Here is a 23,591-nt window from a genome sequence, read left to right as displayed (position 1 = left end):
AGCATACACAGTTTTAGGATTTGGAAAGCGACTGAAACGCGCGATTCGTTTTATGATTGACATGACTGAGGAAAAACAAATTATTTATTGTCTTTGCTAGCCACTGTGTCTTGTGTTATACGGTTAAGCTCGAATTTTAACTGAATTTTGTTACAGGTTTGAAAAAAAAAAAAAAATGGCAGAAGAGCAGTCTCAACCAAACCCTCCAAAAAAGTCTGGCCGGTAAGTAAATGTCCTGTCATAATATTTACCTCTGACAAGTACAATTGAATCGGTGTTTACCGTCATTTTTATTTATTTATTTATTATTTTTTTTTATCCCTACACCCTCGTATTTTGCCCAGCATAGCTGAAAGGTTTTATCATATGTTAGGCAAGAGCATGACTCGATGAGGAAAAATCACCTCCTTTGATCTCCCTTGGTGTGGGATGGTGAAATGCGTGACAGTGAGTGAAAGGGGGTAGTTGTACTGTGACCTACTCTCTTTCTCTCTCCCTCACTTGTTATTTTGATTATTATTTAAGGGTTAGTGTTGACACATAGGTACTTATACATTTCATGAGTCCATAGGATTTGAAAGGACATCATATTCAATTTACCCATTTATTCCTATATTCTGGGCCTGTCAGAGACAAACTCACTGCAAAAAAAAGCGATGTAGCAGCTCTGCCTTGTCTGTACATTCTGGGTCTGTAAGACCCATACTCTATAAAGAGGCAGTTTAACCAGGAGAGCGCAATGGGCCACATCGTGGCTTTCCCAGTGAAGTGCGATGAGTCACAATTGTGGCTCTGTTTACATAAGGTCCGAAATTGTTTGGCTGTACTTGGCAGCCTTTGTAAGACTGCCTCGTTCTGGTGTTATTGCTGCCCTTCTTGTGTTTGCACAAACTTTAATGAGTTTACAAGTCCAGAACTCGATATTTTTTGTAGACCTTGTCACTAGTGATTTGTTTGCTGACAGGGATTCTGGTGAAAATGGCTTTGTTATTTTGACACTTGAGCATGATTTGCTTGCTTGTTCATTCAGTTTTGTCTCCAGCCGCAGACGGGCGCAATAGCTGAGTGGTTAACGCGTTGGACTTTCAGTCTTAGGGTCCCGGGTTCGAATCACGGTGACGGCGCCTGGTGGGTAAAGGGTGGAGATTTTTACGATCTCCCAGGTCAACATATGTGCAGACCTGCTAGTGCCTGAACCCCCTTCGTGTGCATTTGCAAGCAGATCAAATACGCACGTTAAAGATCCTGTAATCCATGTCAGCGTTCGGTGGGTTATGGAAACAAGAACATACCCAGCATGCACACCCCCGAAAACGGAGTATGGCTGCCTACATGGCGGGGTAAAAACAGTCATACACGTAAAAGCCCACTCATGTGCATACGAGTAAACGCAGAAGAATAAGTCTCCAGCCACAAAAACTGGGGTGTGGGTGATGGGGGTGGGGAGGGGTGGTAAAGTGGGTTAGATATGGATCTGTTGCGAACTCTTGACTAAATGAAGTTAGAAAAATGGGAATTATTTTGATTTAAAGCTTTCCTCCTGCTTTTGAAAGCAACATGAGCTAAAAGAAAACATTTATTTCTGTTTTTGCCTGTGATTGCTTAAAGTATTGTAGATGTGCACGCGCATGGCGTCAGTCGATTGTGGTTTACATTTTGGAAAATAAGTATGCAAAATTTGTTGATTATATTCTGTGGAATATCGACATACAAGGTACAGCCTTTTTCTTACTTTTATGTGATTCTTCATTCACTCTTTCTAAAAATGTATAGGTTTACCTATTTATTCTAAGTATGAAAATGCCCCAAATCAGAGCACAGCTAGTGGAGGCAAACAGTCCCTTTGTTTTACCGAGTAGATTGCCTGTAAGACATCAGCTGACGTCCTACAAAAAGTATTGCCATAGTGCCTATAAGACTTTCCACTGACATCCTGCATATGTTCCTATTTTTCCTTCATTTGAGTTTGGTTCATTTCACTTAAACAGACTGAACAGTTTGTCTGGATTTTAAAAATACTATTTAAATGAACATACATCAGGTAGAAGACCCTGGGCCTTTCTACTCTATAATAATTTGCTAACTGGCTACGGGATACGCACGTGGAAAGGGGGGGTTGCATCATGTGCAAAAAAGGCATTGAAATAGTCAGAAGATTTACACAGTTTTGAAAGCTCTGTTTCACTACACATACTTTACCGGCTCTGCTTGTGTTTATGCACAGCTATAGCGATGGAGAAGGATCTCTCTTGTCTAATGATTGGTTTGAAAACAAAGGTGATTGACAACGACCGTGATGAAACTGACAGCCCATTTGATGGTAATTCAGTCTGTCCATCCAATCAGTATTTTTGAACAAGTGGCTATCACTGACTGAATACGCACAGCGAGCATTGGAAGAAGGGGAGGAGTGGGAGAGTACGATATGTTGAATGCTAGCCAGAGGTCAAGGGGGCGCGGCTTTTGGGAAGAGTACTTGCATTTCAGTGCAGACTGTAGGATCGACAACTGCCAGTGCTCCACAATTTTCACGAAACGCAGGGCTGAAGCTGCACTGGATGTGAAACGTGTTTTTTATTTTTTATACTTTTTTTTCTGCTGAATCAGATGGAGTTCTTGTTTGAAGAGGTGGCAAGCCAGGTGCACAGCAGACACTTTAATCGGCTCATGTGCAACTCGAAAGGAGTGAATGTCATCAAAGAAATTCACCCTCTCACTTGTTAATGCTCTTTGCTGTCAAAAAGCTTGCCAGCTCAGTTTCTGAGACCATGATTGACCTCTCACATTGACTTCATCCACGTTTGTCATTGTTGGGACAGTGATTTTGATTTCTTTGAGTATAATCTGACAATAGTCATGCTATTTGTAGCTGTATTTGTTTTTCTTTATGGATGTCATTATGTAGAAGTGGAAATAGACTTTTTTGTTGCACAAAAAATATCTTGACTTTACATGCCTGAACATTTATCTACAATCACCCTAATTGGAAAAGAAGCCCAGAAGCAGTAAACATTACTTGCTAGTGTTAAAAAATAATTGGTGTTGGGAGCTCCAGACATAACTTAGTTATGAACAAAAACTGTCAAGTGTCAATTAGCCATTTAGGTGCATCAGATCATGCTTTGAGTAAAGTGCTAAAATACCTGAGTGTTAAAAGCACCATGAATTTCAAAGCAAGTCTGTTTTGACAAAGCAGGTTTCATTTGTGCACACTGCTGATGAAATGAGAAACTCCAGTTGATTTTTGTTCTTGACCTCATGCATATATGTCTGTGGCCTTACTGTTCAATTCTGATTTATCTCACCTTTCCACTGTGTCTCATTGTGCAGAGAGAGTGTGTGTAGCTTATGCTGAGACATGCTCACTTAGAAATGGGTATTTATTGATCACGGTTGAAAAAATATTTGACAAGTTATGTACTACTGACAGAAGTCCGAAAACAACTAAAAGTTGGCATTTGTGGGATTAAAAATATGGAAAGGCATTTTAGGGGATAAGCTGGTCTGCATATGATGTCGGCGTTCTTTTTGTGCAGATTGTTCTGTAACTTCAATATGTTGTCAGTGAAGCCATTTGATGTAAACATTCTTTTTGTGCACACTGTTCTGACACATCAGTATGTTGTGCGTGAAGTCATTTTATGTTGTCATGGTTCTTTTTGTGCGGACAGTTCTGTAACAGCAATGTTGTCGGTGAAGCCATTTTATGTTGCCATGGTTCTCTAAGTGTAGACAGTTCCGTAACAGTATGTTGTCAATGAAACCATTTGATGTCAACAATTGTTTTGTGCAGACTGTTCTGTTTCATCATTATGTTGTAGGTGAAGGCATTTGATGTTGTCATGGTTCTTTTTGTGTAGACAAAAATCTGACTGTTCTGTAACATCAGTATGTTGTCAGTGAAGCCATTTGATGGTGTTATGGTTCTTTTTGTGCAGACTGTACTGCAAGGCAGTGTTCACAGGCTACAAGCGTGGTCTGAGGAACCAGCATGAAAACACAGCCCTGCTGAAGATCGAGGGCGTCATCACACGCCAGGAGACAGACTTCTATCTGGGCAAGAAGTGTGCCTATGTCTACAAAGCCAAGAGGTAAATGTCTTATGATGTCTTGAGGGTTTTGACTCACTTGTGTAAACAAAGTGAGTCTATGTTTTATCCCGGTGTTCGGTTGTGTGTGTGTTTCTGTGTGTCCGTGGTAAACTTTAACATTGACATTTTCTCTGCAAAGACTTTGTCAGTTGACACCAATTTAGGCATAAAAATAGGAAAAATTCAGTTCTTTCCAGTCATCTTGTTTAAAACAATATTGCACCTCTGGGATGGGCACATAAAAATAAAAAATGAAGCTTGCTTATATGCAAACTGCATTTACTGTTATATTTATATTTTTTGTATTCTCTAAACTTGGCACTTTGATCTGATATTCTGACACAACAAGAAGAGCAGTCATCATTATCATTTTTTGTTCAAACAGGAACTTCTTTTGCTAAGCATGGAAGTTTGATTTATTTTGCAAACGTTTTGGTGCAGTAAAAAAGGGAAATTACTCTGTAATTAATGCTAGGGACTTAATTTGCCACAAGTGAGTCTTGAAGGCCTTGCCTCTCTTGATTGATTGATTTCTGCACAAAGTGTTTGACATTATAAATCTGGTTTTCTGCGTCTATCTGTGGTGTGAATGCCTGCACTCTTCACAATCAAGATGGTCTGTTGTTTTTGTTTTTTTACTTTTTCGTTTTTTAAAAAATTATTATTTTTTTTAAAATAAAAGGCTTATTTACAGTTTGTGCTTCTGATTAAAGGAAATCCACTTATTAGAAATGTGGAAAAGATGCAGCCATGATAAATGCCAGTCATGTTTCCTTGGCTCTGAACTTGATTTTCAAGATTGAAAGTTATAGCTATATCTGGATTGAATCTTGCCTTTTGTAATTTGATTTGCATGCATTCTTGTTTTAACTTTATTTCCATTTAGGATATGGTATAATTAATTAAAAAGAAAAAAAGGGCTATAGCAGTTTTTTTTTTTTCCGCATTTGACAATGGAATAGAGGCTTCAAGAGCTAATTTGACCTGTGAATATTGGGCCCAGTTGTAATGACTGAAGTGGGAAGTACAGACCTGAGTTGACACAGACTGTAATGACTGAAGTGGGAAGTATGGATCAGAGTTGACACCGACACAGACTGAAGTGCTGAAGTGGGAAGTATGGACCAGAGTTGACACCGACACAGACTGTAATGACGGAAGTGGTAAGTACGGACCAGAGTTGACAAAGACACAGACTGTAAAGATGGAAGTGGTAAGTACAGACCTGAGTTGACAGACTGTAATGACTGAAGTGGGAAGTACGGACCAGAGTTGACACAGACTAATTACTGAAGTGGGAAGTACGGACCAGAGTTGACACAGACTGTAATGACTGAAGTGGGAAGTACGGACCAGAGATGACACAGACGTTGGCTATGTGTGGACAGGAAGACGGCATGCCCCGGCCATGACAAACCCAGCCGCCTGCGTGTCATCTGGGGCAAGATCACCCGGCCCCATGGTAACAGTGGAGCTGTGCGTGCTCAGTTCAGGAAGAACTTGCCTTCTGTGGCTATCGGACGTCGTGTTCGTGTGGTGAGTGGTGTCAGGTTTTAGAAGTCCATAGTGAAGTAGCAAGGCTAGGGCACATGAACAGCAAGGCAGTATGACCGACCCTTTCAGACATAGCGGCACATGCCTACCATTTCGGTGAACATCAGAAAATGTGCAGCCAAGTAAACATAATATGAATTGAAGAAGGTAAGGAGTAGCACTATTTCAGGCACATGCACATACAGATCTAACATGAAAGACGTTAAACTAGATGGATACAGACAAGTGTGTATGAATGTCCATCCACATGGCATTAAAGGGAATATGCTTGTGTTGTGAGTTTTCTTTTTCACTTGCTTGTGTGAGTGGTGCTATATTTTATCACTTGATTGTGGTGCGGGGTGTCTGGTTCCTTCATCGCATGAATGTGGTTTGTTGTGTTGGGAGATTTTCTGTTAGGTCCAGTGAGTTTTTCTTTACCACGTGTGGTGAGTGGTCCTGTTAGGCGTTTCTTTATCACATGTGTGGTGAGTGGTCCTGTTAGGTTGTCCTATTTTTTCTTTTTTTTAATAATTGCATCCACTTTATCGAGACGTCATGCCTTGTCTTGAACTCTGGATGAAAAGCCCCACTGGGGGTCCTGCAGTTCACAGCTGTTTCAAAGGGCCCTGATCGGTGCCTTTGATGGCTTTTGTTTTCTGGAGTGGTACCTAATTTCCATAATGTTTTGAGCTAAGGGTATCTTAACTGACCTTTCCACTGCATTGTGGTATCAGATATTCTAACTTGGCAGTCTGAGTGCTGATAAAAATGGGCATTGTGGTATCAGATGTTCTGACTTAGCAGTCTGGCAGTTGATAAAAATGGGCACTGTATCATATTCTAACTCGGTAGCTGATAGAAATGGGCACTCTGGTAAATTTTCTAATTCAGTTTTCTGGCTGCTGTGGAGATTGTGTGTATTATTGGTTTTGTGTGGGGTTTTTTTTGGTTTGCTTTTTTTTTCTCCTTGTTTTTATTGAAAGTTTGTCATTGTCTGTTTCAGATGCTGTACCCTTCACGAATTTGAGTCGTTTAGCAATGAGACAGAATGAATAAATACCTTCAAGTGAAATAGTTTTGTTTGTGTGGTTATATCTGAGTGTCATGTGGTGTTTTGTGAAGCCCTGATTTCTTCTGTCTTATCTCATGTGAGCAGTTACGTAACAATATCTAGTTTAACCCTCCGCCCCCTAATTCACTTGATATGGCTTGCTGCAAGTACCCTAAGTAACCACCCAGTATGGCCTGCTTGACACAGTGAACATTGGCCTTTACTTTCACTATTGGCACTCCCATATGATAATGTGCTGAGAGTGGAAGTATATTTGTTATTTTCTTCCACTGCCGCAATTTTGAAGTTTGAAGCAAGTGGATCAGTTGAGAAGTTTCTGAGCTATGAATTTTCAAAGTTGGTGGTGTTTTTTTGTTTTTGTTTTTTTTGGACAAAAATGGCTGAGAGGGATTGAACCGACATGCCCTAAATCATGGACAACTGCTATTTTGAGGTATCTTTATTTGTAGCTGAGTATTTAGAGAATGAAAAAAAACAAGCACAGCCATATCAGATCCCTCAATGTTTTCATAATCTTTGATGCACACACAGCTGGACTTTTTACAGAACACCGATTTATAATAATGTATTATTTATTATTATTTTAAATCATTCTTCACAATTGAAAGTGTTCCCAATTTGCTTGTATGTAAAACTGACATTTTCTGAACATCAAGGGCTGTCTTCTGCAAAAAAAACAAAACAAAACATATAAAGCCTTACATACACCTTGGTCATTTGCATGTCAAAGTTGTTTGAATATATATTCCTTGGTCTTGGTCATCAGCAAATCAAAGTGGTTAAGCAGATGGACAACAGTGAAGAAAGTGGTTTAACCTAAGCCAGATAAATGGACTCGGTGAAAAAAGTAGTTGGTCAACAACAAACCTAAGTTGTTTGATACAATCAGCAAACCAGTGTACTGTGACCTTTATACATGATAATGTCATGACAAATGCATGGTTATTTGCCCCATAATGTATTTAATATATCAGTGTCATTTCAGGATTTTTCAGTTCTGTTTTAACTAATATCTCAGGGGACTGGTGTTGGCTCTGACAGCCCTGGAGAACTTGGTGTAACCAAAGGGGAAGGTACTGCAGAATTAAATGTTGATTCCATGTATTTTTCTCTTAGTCTTGCTGTCCACATTTCCAAGCCCCAAAAGGTATCTCTCTATTTGAAAAGACTGGGATATCATGAATGTGGATTGTTGTCACAAAGAGATTAAGATACAAATATGCACTTTGACATTTGCCAATTTCTTTCTTTGTCCATGAAGGACTTGCTGAATGCATTCAACAATTACTTAACAAGCCATTAACTGAGATCATTGAAACTTGTTGCAATTGCTTGAAGAAAAAAAATCAATCTGTTGGCACAGATTTATCAGATTTGTGCCACCTTTTCTAGCTGTTATATACTAAATAAAACATCACTGTCAACAACATCCATTCAGCAACCGATTCTGCATCTGGTGCAGTCAGGAGGGGAGGAAGGTGGTTGGTGCTGTCTGGAGGGGAGGGTGGAGGTTGGTGCAGTCAGGAGGGGGGGGTTGGTGCACGGCGGTGTGGGGGTTGGTGCACGGCAGTCAGGAGGAGGGCAGCATAGGCCAGAGCAACGCCGGCGAGGTGCAGGAAGATGCCAGGCCCGTACTGGATGTTCAAGGCGTAGTATGTGTAGCGCATGTACATCAGTACTCCTGTGTAGGACAACACGGCTGGAACACACACAACTGGGGTGAGGACATGTGGAAGGCATATATGGGATAAGGACATGTGAAACACCTGGAATAAGGAGAAGTGGAACACATATCTGGGTTAACGACGTGGAACGCATATCTGGGATAATGACTTGGGGAACGCATATCTGGGATAAGGAGATGAGGAACACAGGTATGTGGAATAAAAAGAAAACGTGGAACATAGGTATCGCATTAATTTTTTTTTTTTTTCAAACTACAGACGAGAGTTGGAAAGTGAGGAAGCAGAAGACGTGTGCCAGGAATCATCTGCAAAGAAGTGACCTGACTGGTGAATGACAGAGCTGAAAGTCTGTACATGATGAATAAAACTGGGCCCAGAACTGAAGCCTGTTCCATTAGGAATTCCACCACAGAATGAGACCTGCGGGCACATGAAGTGCACTCCCACAGCCTGACCCAGCCTAGCCATTGACTGCTGACAACTTTCTGCAGGTTGCTCGAACATGCCACACTCGGGTAGAGAAGCCACCAAGCCTTCTGAATGCCCCTTCGTGATGGTACCTACCTGGACAATTACACAGCCCTGTCCCAGAGACACCAGGGACCTCAAGTCTCTTGTTGCCAAATGTCTGCCATTCTATGCATAGGTAACATGCCAGTGCTGTCTTTTTTTGGCAACCACAAAGTGGCGGGAAGAGCGCCCATCACCTGTCGGCTCGCATGGAGAAGCTCTACAGATCTGGCTGTCATGCCTAAGGCAAGCCCAACATGGTGGCCTACCTCTGTCTCGTGCCAGTTTCCTTCAAACACATATATCAATTCCACTATCGGCCCACAACCGATGTGGAATCATCCGTTCAAACCACATGTGCGCTTCCTTGCACTGATGCTCAACCGCACTCGAGTGAGACAACCCTATAGGGTACGTGTTTCCTCCCTTCCTTTGAATCAAAGGGCTCTCAATAAAGGGTGGATTCAACACACTGACCCGATTTTCTTTGCGCTACATTAATCAGCACAGCTGTGGTCCACAGACCTCCCCCACAATACAGCTGCAGACCTCAGTCTTCTTTGCCCACACCAGTATCCTTAGGTGACACAGTACACTCTACCTTCATCGAATTCTACTTGAGGGACGTCTATCGCTTTACGGATGATGGCTCAAGAGGCGTTGTCTCTGCGGTGTACAGACGAGCCCTCCACCTTGTCGTGCCATTCTGTACTAGGGTCACGGTTAAGTATGTGTAATTAAAAGGAAATTTTCTATCTAAAATTACGTTTAAGTAACATACTTACCGTGACCCACATTTAAGACCCTCCCGTTCCTCCCGGCTTTCTGTTCTCCCTGCATACTGTGCTGGTTGCGGCGATTTGCCGTAAAAAGAGGGCGCTAGTCATGGGGGCAAAGGGGAGGTTACCTACTTCCGGGAGGTTATCGGCCGTAGCTACTTTCGTTTTCTCCGCATAGGCGGATTGTAGTTTGCACAGGACAGGAATGTCAGACCCCTGCCGGAGTCTGCACTAATGTGTCACGGTAAGTATGTTACATAACCGTAATTTTAGCTGGAAAATTTCCTTTTATGTGTAATGGCACATACAGAATGCTCACTGAAATGGCTCTGAAAGGTTGTGAAAATCCAAATGCTGCAGCAACTGTATCAACCTTTGGCCTGTATTACATGTAAACACATATCTCAGTGGCATAAAGGCAATATGCTTCACCACAAGAGCATGCTTATAACACGGGTTCAATGCCAGATGACAAAGACTATTTAAAAAAAAAAAAATCTCATTCAAACAATTCCAGGACAGGACAGGGGTGAGGATGGGGTCAAGGTTACATGATTTCTTTGGCGTGTTCTGCATCTCAGTATTCTGGAGCAGCCTATTTTTACAGTTCTCATGCAGTTACATGCTCCAACTGTGTTCATGTATACCTAATTTTCATCACCATGATCATAACAATAATCATAAATATGATAATAATAATGATCAGAATAATACTGCCACCAAGCAGACAGCCCGATCCCTCACCAGCCAGCATCGCCAAGATCTCTGAGGGGAAGTGGCCTAAGCCCGTCAGTGGCCGCCCGTAGCAGTTGTAGACGGTGACGGCCACACAGGCTCCCAGCTGGCACACCGTCCCCGCGGCCAGCAGTGCCACAGCCCACTTTTTCTGCTCTGTTGGCACGTCATAACCCTTGTCAGCACCAACGTCCTCAGTATTGTTATCATCTGTCTCATCATCATCATCATCATGACTGTACCCCCCTCTCCCTCCTCATCCCCTCCTCACCCACATCATGGCTGTACCCCATCCCCCTCATCACCCACACCGTGGCTATATGCCCCTCCCCCTCCTCACCCACACCATGGCTGTATCCCCCTCCTACCCCCCTCCTCACCCACAATATGGCTGTATCCCCCTCCCCCTCATCACCCCCTCCTCACCCACACCATGGCTATACCCCTTCCCCCTCATCACCCACACCATGGCTGTCTCCCCCTCCCCCTCCTCGCCCACAACATGGCTGTCTCCCCCTCCCCCTCCTCACACCATGGCTGTACTCCATCCCCGTCCTCACCCCCTCATCACCCACAACATGGCCGTACCCCCTCCCTTTCATCACCCACAACATGGCTGTATCCCCCTCCCCCTCCTCACACCATGGCTGTACTCCATCCCCGTCCTCACCCCCTCATCACCCACACCATGGCTATACCCCTTCCCCCTCATCACCCACACCATGGCTGTCTCCCCCTCCCCCTCCTCGCCCACAACATGGCTGTACCCCCTCCCCCTCCTCACACCATGGCTGTACTCCATCCCCGTCCTCACCCCCTCATCACCCACAACATGGCCGTACCCCCTCCCTTTCATCACCCACAACATGGCTGTATCCCCCTCCCCCTCATCACCCCCTCCTCACCCACACCATGGCTATACCCCCTCCCCCTCATCACCCACACCATGGCTGTACCCCCCTCCCACCTTCCTCCTCCCCCCCCCCCCCCACCATGGTTGTACCCAGTCCTGCTCACCCACACCATGGCTGTACCCCCTCCTACCCCAACAAACACACATCCTCACCCGCCGCATGGGTGCGCCCCAGAGGCTCGCAGCGCCACCTGGACGTGTTGTGGTTGTGTGCCGATAGACAGGTGGAGAAGATGAGGTCCCACACACTGTGGCCCTTCACGGGGCGCGAAGGATCCTCGTTCTGCTCCTCCCTGTCGTAGACCCACGTGCCGGGCAATGCCAGGGAGCACAGCAACACGAAGAAGGCGATAAAGTACAGAGCGAAGCCCACTTGGTAGTGAAGGCCCTTGTTCCGCAGCAGTGCCATCAGTGTGGACGGTAATAATCTTTCCTCTGACAGACCTGTTCACAGCTATAGATAGAGAGGACGTTATATGGAGGACGGTAATAATCCTTCCTCTGACAGACCTGTTCACAACTGTAGATATATAGAGAGGACGTTAATAGGGAGGACGATAATATCCTTCGTCTGACAGACCTGTTTACAGCTGTAGATATATAGAGGACGTTAATAGTGAGGACGATAATACCCTTCCTCTGACAGATCTGTTTACAGCTGTAGATATATATAGAGGGCATTCATTGGGATGACGATAATATCCTTCCCGCGACAGATCTGTTTACAGCTGTATGTATAATTATAGAGAGGACGTTACTAGGTACGACGATAATATCATTCCTCTGACAGATCTGTTTACAGCTGTAGATATAGAGAGAGGACGTTTATAGGGAGGACCCGCGATAATATCCTTCCTCCGACAGACCTGTTTGCAGCTGTAGATTTAATTATTGAGAGGACGTTAATAGTGAGAACGAAAATATCCTTCCTCTGACAGACCTGTTTACAGCCGTAGATATAATTATCGAGAGGACGTTAATAGGGAGGACGATAATATCCTCAGTTCCTCTGACAGACCTGTTTACAGCTGTAGAGATAATTATTGAGAGGACGTTAATAGGGAGGATGATAATACCCTTCCTCTGACGATAATATCCTTCCTCTGACAGATCTGTTTACAGCTGTAGATATATAGAGAGGACCTTAATAGGGAGGACGATAATATCCTTCCTCTCACAGGTCTGTTTACATCTGTAGATATATAGTCAGGACGTTAATAAGGAGGACGATAATATCCTTCCTCTGGCAGACCTGTTTACAGCTTAAGATATATAGAGAGGACGTTAATAGGGAGGGAGGAAACAGAGAGAGGGGTAAAGAAACAGATAAGCAGCAGAAAACAATTCAAGACATGAGAGACAACACTGATAATCTATGATGATGACAAATAGTTTCGCAGGATATCAGAAAAGCACAATTTAGTGAAAGGTCACCAGTGTCAGGGCAGATCAGAACAAGTCACCAGGCGATCAAGCATTTCTGTCTCCTCCCCAGGCCTCACCTCACCTGTCTGTGTTGTCAACAATCTGCTGATTGTTTCCCATGTCTCACCATCTCATGTTTCTCAATGGGGAAGAACATTTTTATCACCTCCCTTGTTTGCCAACGGTGACAAGACAAGACAAGACGAGACGAGACAAGAGTGCAGACAGAAGAAAAACGAAGTCTCTTATTAGGTTTGAAAGACCGTTAAAAGTAATATTCGTTTTGACAAGGGCCGTTGTGAGTGAGAGCAGTACATATTTCTCATGGGCTCATCATTGGATAATTCATCTTTGTTGCTACTAACTATCCTGTTACCAAATTGTGGTAACAGCAGAGACTGACAAAGGTAACAGAACCGAATAGTATAAGTTTAACTCCAAATAGGACAATGTAATTAATCAATGTATTAAACAATGTAATTAATCAATGTATGTTATAAATGGTTATATCAATACAACACATCCATCTTCATTCATCCATTTGGAAATTAAATCGAGCATCCATAGGCTCGTCACTCACCCAGCATAATATCTCAGCCCACAGCCAAGTCCACCACACTCACAACATGACAAAGGTTTGGAGAGAAAGAAAAAAAAGAAGCAAAATATAAAACTAAATGCACACAAGCAAGTTATCCAACACAGCGGGTACATTTCCCACACATACACCAAAGTCCCCATACCTCCGACACATACACACACACACACTTTGTAAAATAACATGAAGATTGAGAAACACGACGATTTCACAATAAGAAATGCTTCTATAAAATCATTACAAATTGTTATAAGGCAGTTATAAGGCAGGTTTGGCACAAAATGGAAGGTTTGGTATTAAAGCAATATATAGTGAAAGAGATGTTCTGAAATAACACGCACATATAACAAAAAATTGCTGATTAAGAAACCTTACCACAAAATAGTCATTACAAATAATAAATCTCGTAGTGTACACATGATATCTAATTATGATATTGAACAAACATGTTAAACATCAATATTGTAAAACTCGTGACTGGCAATTGCCAGAAAAAAAACATTTGAAACTAAGATTTTTCCACTTTCATCTGAACACCAGTTTTGTTTAACACACACACACACACACACACGCACACACACACACACGTGTCAGTAATGTGTGTGCTGACTGTCAATAAATGGTTGAATGTTTGGATTGCTGTCGTGATAGAAGAACAGTTGCAACATGTTCTTGCACGGGGTGCTCGAAACCTATCGCTTCCGTTTACCCTTAGTTGTTGAAGTCCGAGAACAGAAGGTGATTTTGTCATTTTGAATTGTGTAAAATCGATCTGGTATCTCTTCTTTTTTTTTCTTTTTTTGTGAATGTCGTCCGAACTATCCTGTTTCCTGCCCACCTACCACCACAACACACACAGCCATAAAAACAAAACGATGGAAACAACAGAGCGATAAAACATTTGTAGTATGTGAGACAGTATCTTCACATTAATCAGTGACAATTATGTATTTTTCGTTGCATGTTGAGCACAGCAGGTGACACCCCCTGGCTCGAAATGTAAGGAAATATATACAGGGGACGAAAGTATTGTTCAGTGTTTGGAAAGAGGGGAGGTTGTATAGGGATCATTTACCATGAAAGAATGTCACGCCAGGTAATTTAGGGAGATAGGGGATGTATTCAATGGTGTGTGTGTGTGTGTGTGTGTGTGTGTGAAAGAGAGAGGGAGTTCGAGTGAAAGAGAAATGATCAATCAAAAATGATGAATCAGATCAGGTAACCGCGACTAGAATGTGTAAATCATACAACAGTCTTTTCAGACATGCTTTGAATGAATGCAGACATGAACTACCAAGAAACAAGATATCAAGAAGAAAGAAAATAAACAAAAACGGTGCTATACAGGATATTTAATTGCATACTTGAATTGGTTACGAGGTGGTTCCTTTTTTTAATTAAAAAAAAAAATTAAATCGAATTTAATTTCTTTTTAATTAGTGACTCTGGTAAATTCATTTCTAATGTTCACGTCAATGTCAAGCCTCAGAGACCGACCTTTTTTTTTCCAGATTTTTTTCCATTTGACGACCAATGTGTTAGGGTTGCTGAGTGCTGACTGGCTCTCTGAAGCAGTTATTAGTTAGCCTGTGTCATGACGACCATGTTGCAAGGGTTGCTGAGTGCTTACTGATTCTTTGAAGCAGTTTGTAGTTAACCTGTGTCATGACGACCATGCTGCTAGGGTTGCCGAGTGCTGACTGGCTCTCTGAAGCAGGTTGTGGTTAGCCTGTGTCTGGTCCTCTCCCACTCCAGCTGTTCAATGCGCCAGTTATTTTGTTCCTATCCGATTGGCGCCAGCCTCCGATAGAAGCGACAGAAAACGTAAATCAGAAAAGGCGAAAAAACGGTTCAGACTGACCTGTAGGTGGTAACTTGTCCTATTGGAGACTCCCAAAACGCACGTCTGGATACGTCATCTATGGTCAGAGTTCCTATTTTTTTAAATTCTGTTCACGGCCATCCCTTTTCTTATGGGCCGGACAACCATATTTCTTTCCTTGTTTCCATTCCCCCCACCCCTCCGCGTTTCCTATCTCTCCATGTGTGTGTGTGTGTGTGTGTGTGTGTGTGCTGCTCCCATCTTCTTCCCGCTCTTTTCACAGCTCTCCTTACCCCTCCCCTGGGTCTTCATTTGTCCCGGCAACTGATGTTTCCTGTTGTGTCGGCCTTGACAAAGCCTGACATGGCGAACAGTTGACAAAACATGTAAGGCTGTTACTGACAGGCCTTGTGTTTTCCCATACATTCATCAATTATCTATTTCCTGCAACTGCAATCTTTCCTCCTTTTTTGTGTGTGTGTGTGTTTTTTTTGTTTTTTTGTTTTTTGTTGTATATTTCGTTGTCTTATTTCCTCTCTGTCTCTCTCTGTTTTTTCTCTCTCTGTCTGTGAGTTTGTGCAGGCGTGCGCGCGAGAGTGTATGTGTGTGTGTGTGTTTGTGTAGGGCGAAATTGTGCGTTTATGTGTGTAGATGGTAGGATATTATGTGCGAGTGTATTGGTACAAATGCATCCATGTCCTCAGCTTTAAAAAAAAAAAAATCTATTTTTTATAATCGACGTTACATATGTGTGAGTGAATAATATTATTATTGTATGTAGGTGTCTCGGTTTGTATAGTGCACTTATGTAATGCCGCACGGCCTACCAACTCTTAATGTTTTGTTGCTTTACAGATGTGTGTGTGTGTGTGTGTGTGTGTGTGTGTGTGTGTTCGCGGGCGCGCGCGCGCGTGCGCGTGCAGATTAGCTGGACGTGGCCCGTTTTCGTTCTTGTTTCAGTTGTTTGCCTTGCATCTTTCCCTTCACTCTAATTACTTTAATGTGTCTACTTAATATGTCTACTTATTTGTATATTTTGCTTCGTTTTGTTCCATTTTGATGTTAATGCATTCCACAAACCTGTCCTGGCTCTCCTGGCCTGATCCGCGTGTTGGCTTTATGCCAGTCAGGCATCTGCTGTCTTTTTAGTTTAATTCTGATAACAGCGGATAATTATGGTCGTGCAGCGTGTATAGATCATTCCGTATGCTCTGGCAGTTCCCCGGAACAGTAATTGAAACTATCTGTCTACTCTCTCTCTCTCTCCGGGGCTTTAATTGTTCCCTGGAACTGTAATTGAAACTATCTCCACTCTTTCTTTCTTCAATTGTTCCCTGGAACTGTACGTAATTGAAACTATCCTCTACTCTTTCTTTCTCCGATTGTTCCCTGGAACTGTAATTCAGTGAAACTATCTCCACTCTTTCTATCTCCAATTGTTCCCCGGAACTGTTATTGAAACCATCTCTCTACTCTTTCGTTCTTCAATTGTTCCCTGGAACTGTTATTGAAACTATCTCTCTACTCTTTCTTTCTTCCATTGTTCCCTGGAACTGTTATTGAAACTATCTCTCTACTCTTTCTTTCTTCCATTGTTCCCTGGAACTGTAATTGAAACTATCTCTCTACTCTTTCTTTCTTCAATTGTTCCCTGGAATTGTACGTAACTGAAACTATCCTCTACTCTTTCTTTCTCCGATTGTTCCCTGGAACTGTTATTGAAACTATCTCTCTACTCTTTCTTTCTTCCATTGTTCCCTGGAACTGTTATTGAAACTATCTCTCTACTCTTTCTTTCTTCAATTGTTCCCTGGAACTTTTATTGAAACTATCTCTCTACTCTTTCTTTCTTCCATTGTTCCCTGGAACTGTAACTGAAACTATCTCTCTACTCTTTCGTTCTTCAATTGTTCCCTGGAACTGTACGTAATTGAAACTATCCTCTACTCTTTCTTTCTCCGATTGTTCCCTGGAACTGTTATTGAAACTATCTCTCTACTCTTTCTTTCTTCAATTGTTCCCTGGAACTGTTATTGAAACTATCTCTCTACTCTTTCTTTCTTCCATTGTTCCCTGGAACTGTAACTGAAACTATCTCTCTACTCTTTCGTTCTTCCATTGTTCCCTGGAACTGTAATTGAAACTATCTCTCTGCTCTTTCGTTCTTCCATTGTTCCCTGGAACTGTAATTGAAACTATCTCTCTGCTCTTTCTTATTTCAAGTATCAATAACCTTTCTTCCGGATATAGTTGTAGAATGCAGGAATTGTATCACCTTGCTTAGTGCCACAATCAATTTTCTTTAATCAATGCAGGACTACGAAGATGATGAAATGGATACTTATATAGCGCCTGACCTCAGTCGAAGCTCTAAGCGCTTTACAAACACTGAGTCATTTGCACAACAGGCCGCCTACCTGGGTAGAGTCGACTGGCAGCTGTCATTGCCTCATTATTCACTTTCTGTGTCATTCAATCAGGTTTCAGTCACGCGTACATACACACTCATACAGACATGTAACATTTTACGTGTCTGAACGTTTTGGGTTTATTTACACTGCCATGTAGGCAGCCATACTCCGTTTTCAGGGGTGTGCATGTTGGTGTTTGTTTTTGTTTTCATAACCCACCAAACGCTGACATGGATTACAGGATCTTTAACGTGCGCATTTGATCTGCGTGCACACCAAAGGGGTTCCGGCACTAGCAGGTCCGCACATATTTTATGTTGACTGGGAGATTAAAAAAAATCTTCACGCTTAATCACCAGGCGCCATTACCGAGATTCGATCCCGGGACGCTCAGATTGAAAGTCCACTCGGCTACTGCGCTCGTCGCAGTTTACTGACTATAATCAGTATCATACTGAAAAATTACCCGGTGTTTCTTCAGATATGAAATGTGATGCGAACAACATGGCTGTATCCGAAGGGTTCACAAGTTATCTGATTTAGTCGACACGTTTTTATATATTTCTTATTTTATAATTTAAAAAATATTATTCTTTTTTTTTTTTTTTTTAGGACGCTGGAGCTACTTAATAGTTAATTACAAACCCCTTACCTGCCCCCCCCATACCTCCACCCCGCCCTTTTTTTGTTGGAAATCTTATGTTATTCTCTCTCTCTCTCTCTCTGGGGGTGGGGGTTATTAATGAATGATTCAGATCTAGGGAAAATGGGCCAGTTAGATCTAGAATAAAATACTGATGAAATTCTTATTTCTGAACTGATGTCATTGAAGTGTCAGTTTTCAAAATATCCCGTGACAATCTGGAAAACACATTTAACATCTTCCCCATGATCCTTCATACCAGGGCACAGAAGAAGACCTACACCGTACCTCACACCCAACACCTTACACTGTGTCAGTAAATCCCGCTGACCAGAGTTCGTAACCTTTGTGCAGATCTCTTATCTGGTGGAGTGTAATCAGTAAATTCAGCGAATAACAATTCATCGAATAACAACCATGAGATGTCCGGTACCTCATGATAATTTGTACTGAATAAGATATTAGTCAGGTTTAACGTTTACAGTCAAATTGTCAAAACTTACGTTTTCCTCAAGTTAACTTCAGTGCATCAAAAGAGGAGCGGGCTGTCGATTCGAGGGGAAGCTACTGCAATCAAAAACTAAGGGGTGTAGCGAAAGGTTCAACCCCTGGAAATAAATTACGACCCTGATTTACTCCCGTGTATCATTTGTGTTATAATTGTGTGTCTGTCTCGGCTTCGCCAGGTGCATATGTCTTACTCTCCATGTTGTGCTTACTCCTTGTCGTTCAAGGCAAATCAGCCAACAGAAAGCGTCGTCTGAGATCTGCCGTTAACTGTCGTCTGCTCAGTCTGCTCTTCTGACCCACGTGATGTCTGTCTCTTCTCTCCCATCTGGTCTGTTTGCTCGTCTGCCTCAATGTCTGTCTTATCTGTCCATGCTTCTCTATCTCCCCGTCTGTCTAGCAGTGCTTTCGTCGGTCTGCCTGGCAGTGTGTCTGTCTATCTTTCCCAATGATATTAGGACGCACGCACGTGCGCGGATGAGACCCAGTGATAAGGCATGATGATGTGACCAAGGTCAGAAAGAAAAGCAGTGGTCAGTGTCTGCAGTGACCAGATAGCTGTTCGTCATGGCGCCACTGTGGTCACTTCTGCTGCTCTGCGCTGTGAGTTCTTTTTCTTCTTCTTCTTCTTCTTCTTCTCTCTCTTTAAAAACCCCTTCCTGCTTGTTTCAACTCTTCCTGTCTTTTTAGTATTGTCTCTGAGTATGTCTCCGTCTGTCTGTCGCTGCACCTCTCTCTCTCTCTCTCTCTCTCTCTGTCGGGTAAGGAAGACGAGCTACTTTTTGTGTTACGTTGCCCTGCCTTGAGTGACCTCAGACAAAAACTAATCCAACCAAAGTATTATAAAGATCCATCTAACTTTAAATCTAATTTGCTCATGTTGTCAAGATATGAGTGTACTCTGTGTAACTCGGTCATTTATATACATGAGGCATTGAAGAGATTGAGAAATGTTACGTCGTGAATGTTGAACATCTGTGTTAGCTTCTTTTGGTTGGTTTGTGTTGTAAATTCATAGTGTGTCATGATAATTTTATTTATCCTTCTTTAATGTTACCACCTTCAGTTAGGGGCTTTGGCCTTTATCTGAATTAAAAAAAAACATTAGCGTTATCGTTATCTCTCTCTCTCTCTGTATCTCACTCTGTCTCTGTCTGTCTGTCTCTCTCTCAGGCTGTGGCACAGTGCGTGCGTGCGTGCGTGCGTGCGTGCATGCGTGTATGTGTGGGGGTGGGTGGGCGTGCTTAAGTATGTGTCAGTGTGTGCGTGCGTGTCGTGGGGATGAAAAGAGAGAGAGAGAGAGAGAGAGAGAGAGAGAGCAAGTTTCCCATCTGATGGCCTTGTTCATGTTGATACTAGCGTCTTCAACAATTCATTCAGTAATATGTACGGCAGTGTTGTTGACAGTGATTGTGTAGGTGGTGTTGTGAACTAAACGGCGCGCGTGAATTCCTCGGTACTCCAGGAAGGCAGCACCCCAGCCTGTTTAAAAAAGCAAATGTTGATGTTCATTGTGTAGATGCTAATGATGAGTCAGTTTACGAATCGTCAGTTTACAAGTTCGTTGGAACAAGTGCGTGTGACATTATGTGTGACATTACAACAGATAACCACAGGAACAGTGTCACGGGAGCCAATAGTTTCACAGTAAATGGTCATGAAAAGAATGCTACTGGATCCGTTGATATTTCGGATATAATAACCATACAGCACAGAGTCAACTCTGGAATAGAGGAAGAAGGAGAAGTTCATATAAATTCTATGAATGATATCCAATTGAATACAGGTATTGGGACTAGTACTGACAACAATGAAACTGTCAGCAAGATTAGTAAGGACACAGTTAATGATATAAACGATGCCGATACAAAAGACGATGGTAATATAAATAACTCGTCTATTTCTTACAAAAGAAGTTTGTCTTGTGTAGTAATTAATGCATGTGGGATAAAAAGTACAAATATTCCAGAATTTCATTTGCTACTAAAGAATTACGAAATTGCTGCGTATCAGAAAGTAAACTGGACGATTAAGATGTTAATGATTTGCCAGGATATATTGCGTTTTACAAAAACAGAGGAAAATACACAAGGAAATCCGGAGGAATTCTGCTTCTGAGTGTCTTGTTGAATCTATTAAATGAATCGGCTGAATGTTGCAGTGTGATTGCGGCGATAGCCACGTCTCCTTTACCGCGGACTTAAAAAGAATTTTTAATTGCCCTTAAAGATTTTTTGAATGCCCAAGATACACCAGAATAATATGATTTAAACAGCGTTCTCACTGCGAATACCGCAATCGATTTATCGCCCTTTAAAAAAGCATGTTTAAATGTTATATTTTTGAACGTCAGTTAAGGAGCCACGATAGCGTAACGGGAAAGTTTTTTTTCTTCTCATCCGAACACGCGGGGTTCGAATCTGCCGTTAGGACTTTTTTTTTCTTTTTTCTTTTTCTTTTAACCCGAAGCTTTATAATAACAAATACAAAACACATTTTAACGATTAGATTTATAAAAAAAAAGGAAAAAAGAAAAGTGTATCACAAGTGAGTCTTGAAGACCTTGCCTCTCTTGTTTTTTTTAATGTTCTCTCTCTTCTTATTCGTGCGATTGCACGTGTCGAGGATGTGGGCCTGTTTTTCCCTTGTGTCTCCATGTACCCAAATCGTCTCCATGTACCCAAATCGGGTTTCTCGGATTAAAAATGATTTTGAACCTTTGAACCCTTGAACCTTTGACAGACAGACAGTCCAGATGACAGGGTATAGAGGACTGAATGTAATGTAAACGTGATACGATGTACTCTGAATTAGTTCCAGTGCAATGACCCTTGAACGGCTTGGTCTTTGACCTCACAGACGACATGAATAATCTTTCCTTCCATGTCTGTGCTGTCCCTTATCTCGAACAACTCGGAGCTGGGTCAGTCCTCATCTGTTTCAGCCTGATTTCCGGACAAACGAACGCTATAGCGGTGTAGTAAGGAACGGTTTCAGACGAACGAACGCTATAGCGGTGTAGTAAGGAACGGTTTCAGACGAACGAACGCTATAGCGGTGTAGTAAAGAACGGTTTCAGACGAACGAACGCTATAGCGGAGTAGTAAAGAACGGTTTCAGACGAACGAACGCTATAGCGGAGTAGTAAAGAACGGTTTCAGACGAACGAACGCTATAGCGGAGTAGTAAAGAACGGTTTCAGACGAACGAACGCTGCAGTGGTAGTAGTATATCATTAACATTGTCAGTAATGTTACGTATGGGTTCTCATATTGTGGGCACTGATAGAAGACAGTACTCTTTCGGTGGCATGGGTTCTCATAGTGTGGGTACAGATAGAAGACAGTACTCTTTTGGTGGTATGGGTTCTCTTATAGTGGGTACAGATAGAAGACAGTACTCTTTTGGTGGTATGGGTTCTCATATTGTGGGCACCGATAGAAGACAGTACTCTTTCGGTGGTATGGGTCCTCATAGTGTGGGTACAGATAGAAGACAGTACTCTTTTGGTGGCATGGGTTCTCATAGTGTGGGTACAGATAGAAGACAGTACTCTTTTGGTGGTATGGGTTCTCATAGTGTGGGTACAGATAGAAGACAGTACTCTTTCGGTGGTATGGGTCCTCATAGTGTGGGTACAGATAGAAGACAGTACTCTTTTGGTGGTATGGGTTCTCTTATAGTGGGTACAGATAGAAGACAGTACTCTTTTGGTGGTATGGGTTCTCTTATAGTGGGTACAGATAGAAGACAGTACTCTTTTGGTGGTATGGGTTCTCTTATAGTGGGTACAGATAGAAGAGAGTACTCTTTCGGTGGTATGGGTTCTCTTATAGTGGGTACAGATAGAAGAAAGTTCCATATGGAAGCTTCTTCTTCTTTTTCATTTACCTATAATCATATCTATTCATTTATGTAATTATTCATTTATTATTTGCAGGTTTCAGCGGTAGTCCAAGCCGACGTTGCTGATTTTGACGACTATTCCAATGGCTATGAATTCATCTACCATGACTTGTTTGTGAGCATCGCTAATGGCTGTCTCCCTGCCTGTCTGTCCTTTTCTTTCTTTCTTTAGTTAGTTAGCTACTTAGTTAGCTAGCCAAATAGTTATACCAAAGCCCCTCCATCAGCCTCCCTGTTTGTCCTTCTGTTTCCCTATTAATTAATTAATTAATTAATTATTCCATTCATTCATTCATTTATTTCTTAGTACTTGACATTGTGGGAACATGGAGTATGGGCCATGCCATGTCATGCTATGTGTAACATTTTCCATGCCATGCTATGCTGTTTAACATGTGCCATGCTATGCCATGCCATGCAGTATGTACCATGCCATGCTATGCTATGTATAACATTTGCCATGCTATGCCATGCCATGCAGTATGTACCATGCCATGCAATGCTATGTATAACATTTTCCATGCCATGCTATGCCATGCAGTATGTACCAGTGGAGTGATGGCCTAGAGGTAACGCGTCCGCCTTGAAAGCGAGATAATCTGAGCGCACTGGTTCGAATCACGGCTCAGTCGCCAATATTTTCTCCCTCTTCACTAGACCTTGGGTGGTGGTCTGGACGCTAGTCATTCGGATGAGACGATAAACCGAGGTCCCGTATCCAGCATGCCCTTAGCGCACGTAAAAGAACCCACGGCAACAAAAGGGTTGTCCCCGGCAAAATTCAGTAGAAAAATCCATATCCATAGGAAAAACAAATATAACTGCATGCAGGAACAAATATAAAAAAAATGGGTGGCGCGCTCAGTGTAGCGACACGCTCTTCTTGGGTGGAGCAGCCCGAATTTCACACAGATAAATCTGTTGTGAAAAAAAGAGAAATACAATACAATACAATACA

General features: G+C 42.3%; 2 protein-coding genes across 4 annotated transcripts; one reads left to right on the top strand and one right to left on the bottom strand.

Annotated features, from left to right (window-relative positions):
* Positions 1–98: 98 nt before the first annotated feature.
* Positions 99–6,699, top strand: LOC143289198 (large ribosomal subunit protein eL33-like). The gene is made up of 4 exons (XM_076598137.1): positions 99–222; positions 3,939–4,091; positions 5,480–5,627; positions 6,631–6,699. The coding sequence occupies exons 1-4, from the start codon at positions 176–178 to the stop codon at positions 6,652–6,654; spliced, it is 372 nt and encodes a 123-aa protein (XP_076454252.1). The 5' UTR covers positions 99–175; the 3' UTR covers positions 6,655–6,699.
* Positions 6,700–7,266: 567 nt separating this feature from the next.
* Positions 7,267–15,313, bottom strand: LOC143288904 (uncharacterized). 3 transcript variants are annotated; one of them, XR_013056150.1, is made up of 5 exons: positions 15,206–15,313; positions 11,475–11,775; positions 10,418–10,564; positions 7,707–8,398; positions 7,268–7,515 (listed from the first exon to the last, which is right to left on the bottom strand). XR_013056150.1 is itself a non-coding variant. In XM_076597569.1 (4 exons), exons 2-4 carry the CDS (start codon positions 11,728–11,730, stop codon positions 8,220–8,222), a joined length of 582 nt encoding a protein of 193 aa, XP_076453684.1. In that variant the 5' UTR covers positions 11,731–11,775; positions 15,206–15,313; the 3' UTR covers positions 7,267–8,219. The 3 variants fall into 3 exon arrangements, 2 of the variants coding, with proteins under 2 accessions (XP_076453684.1, XP_076453686.1); XM_076597569.1 differs by having other exon boundaries at positions 7,267–8,398; XM_076597571.1 differs by lacking the exon at positions 15,206–15,313 and having other exon boundaries at positions 7,267–8,398; positions 11,475–12,139.
* Between the last annotated feature and the right edge of the window lie 8,278 nt (positions 15,314–23,591).

Source organism: Babylonia areolata, chromosome 13 (assembly GCF_041734735.1).
Source record: "Babylonia areolata isolate BAREFJ2019XMU chromosome 13, ASM4173473v1, whole genome shotgun sequence".
Classification (NCBI taxonomy): Eukaryota; Metazoa; Mollusca; class Gastropoda; order Neogastropoda; family Buccinidae; genus Babylonia; species Babylonia areolata.
Note: the sequence above shows the minus strand (reverse complement) of the source record. Positions and strands in the feature narration are given on the sequence as shown.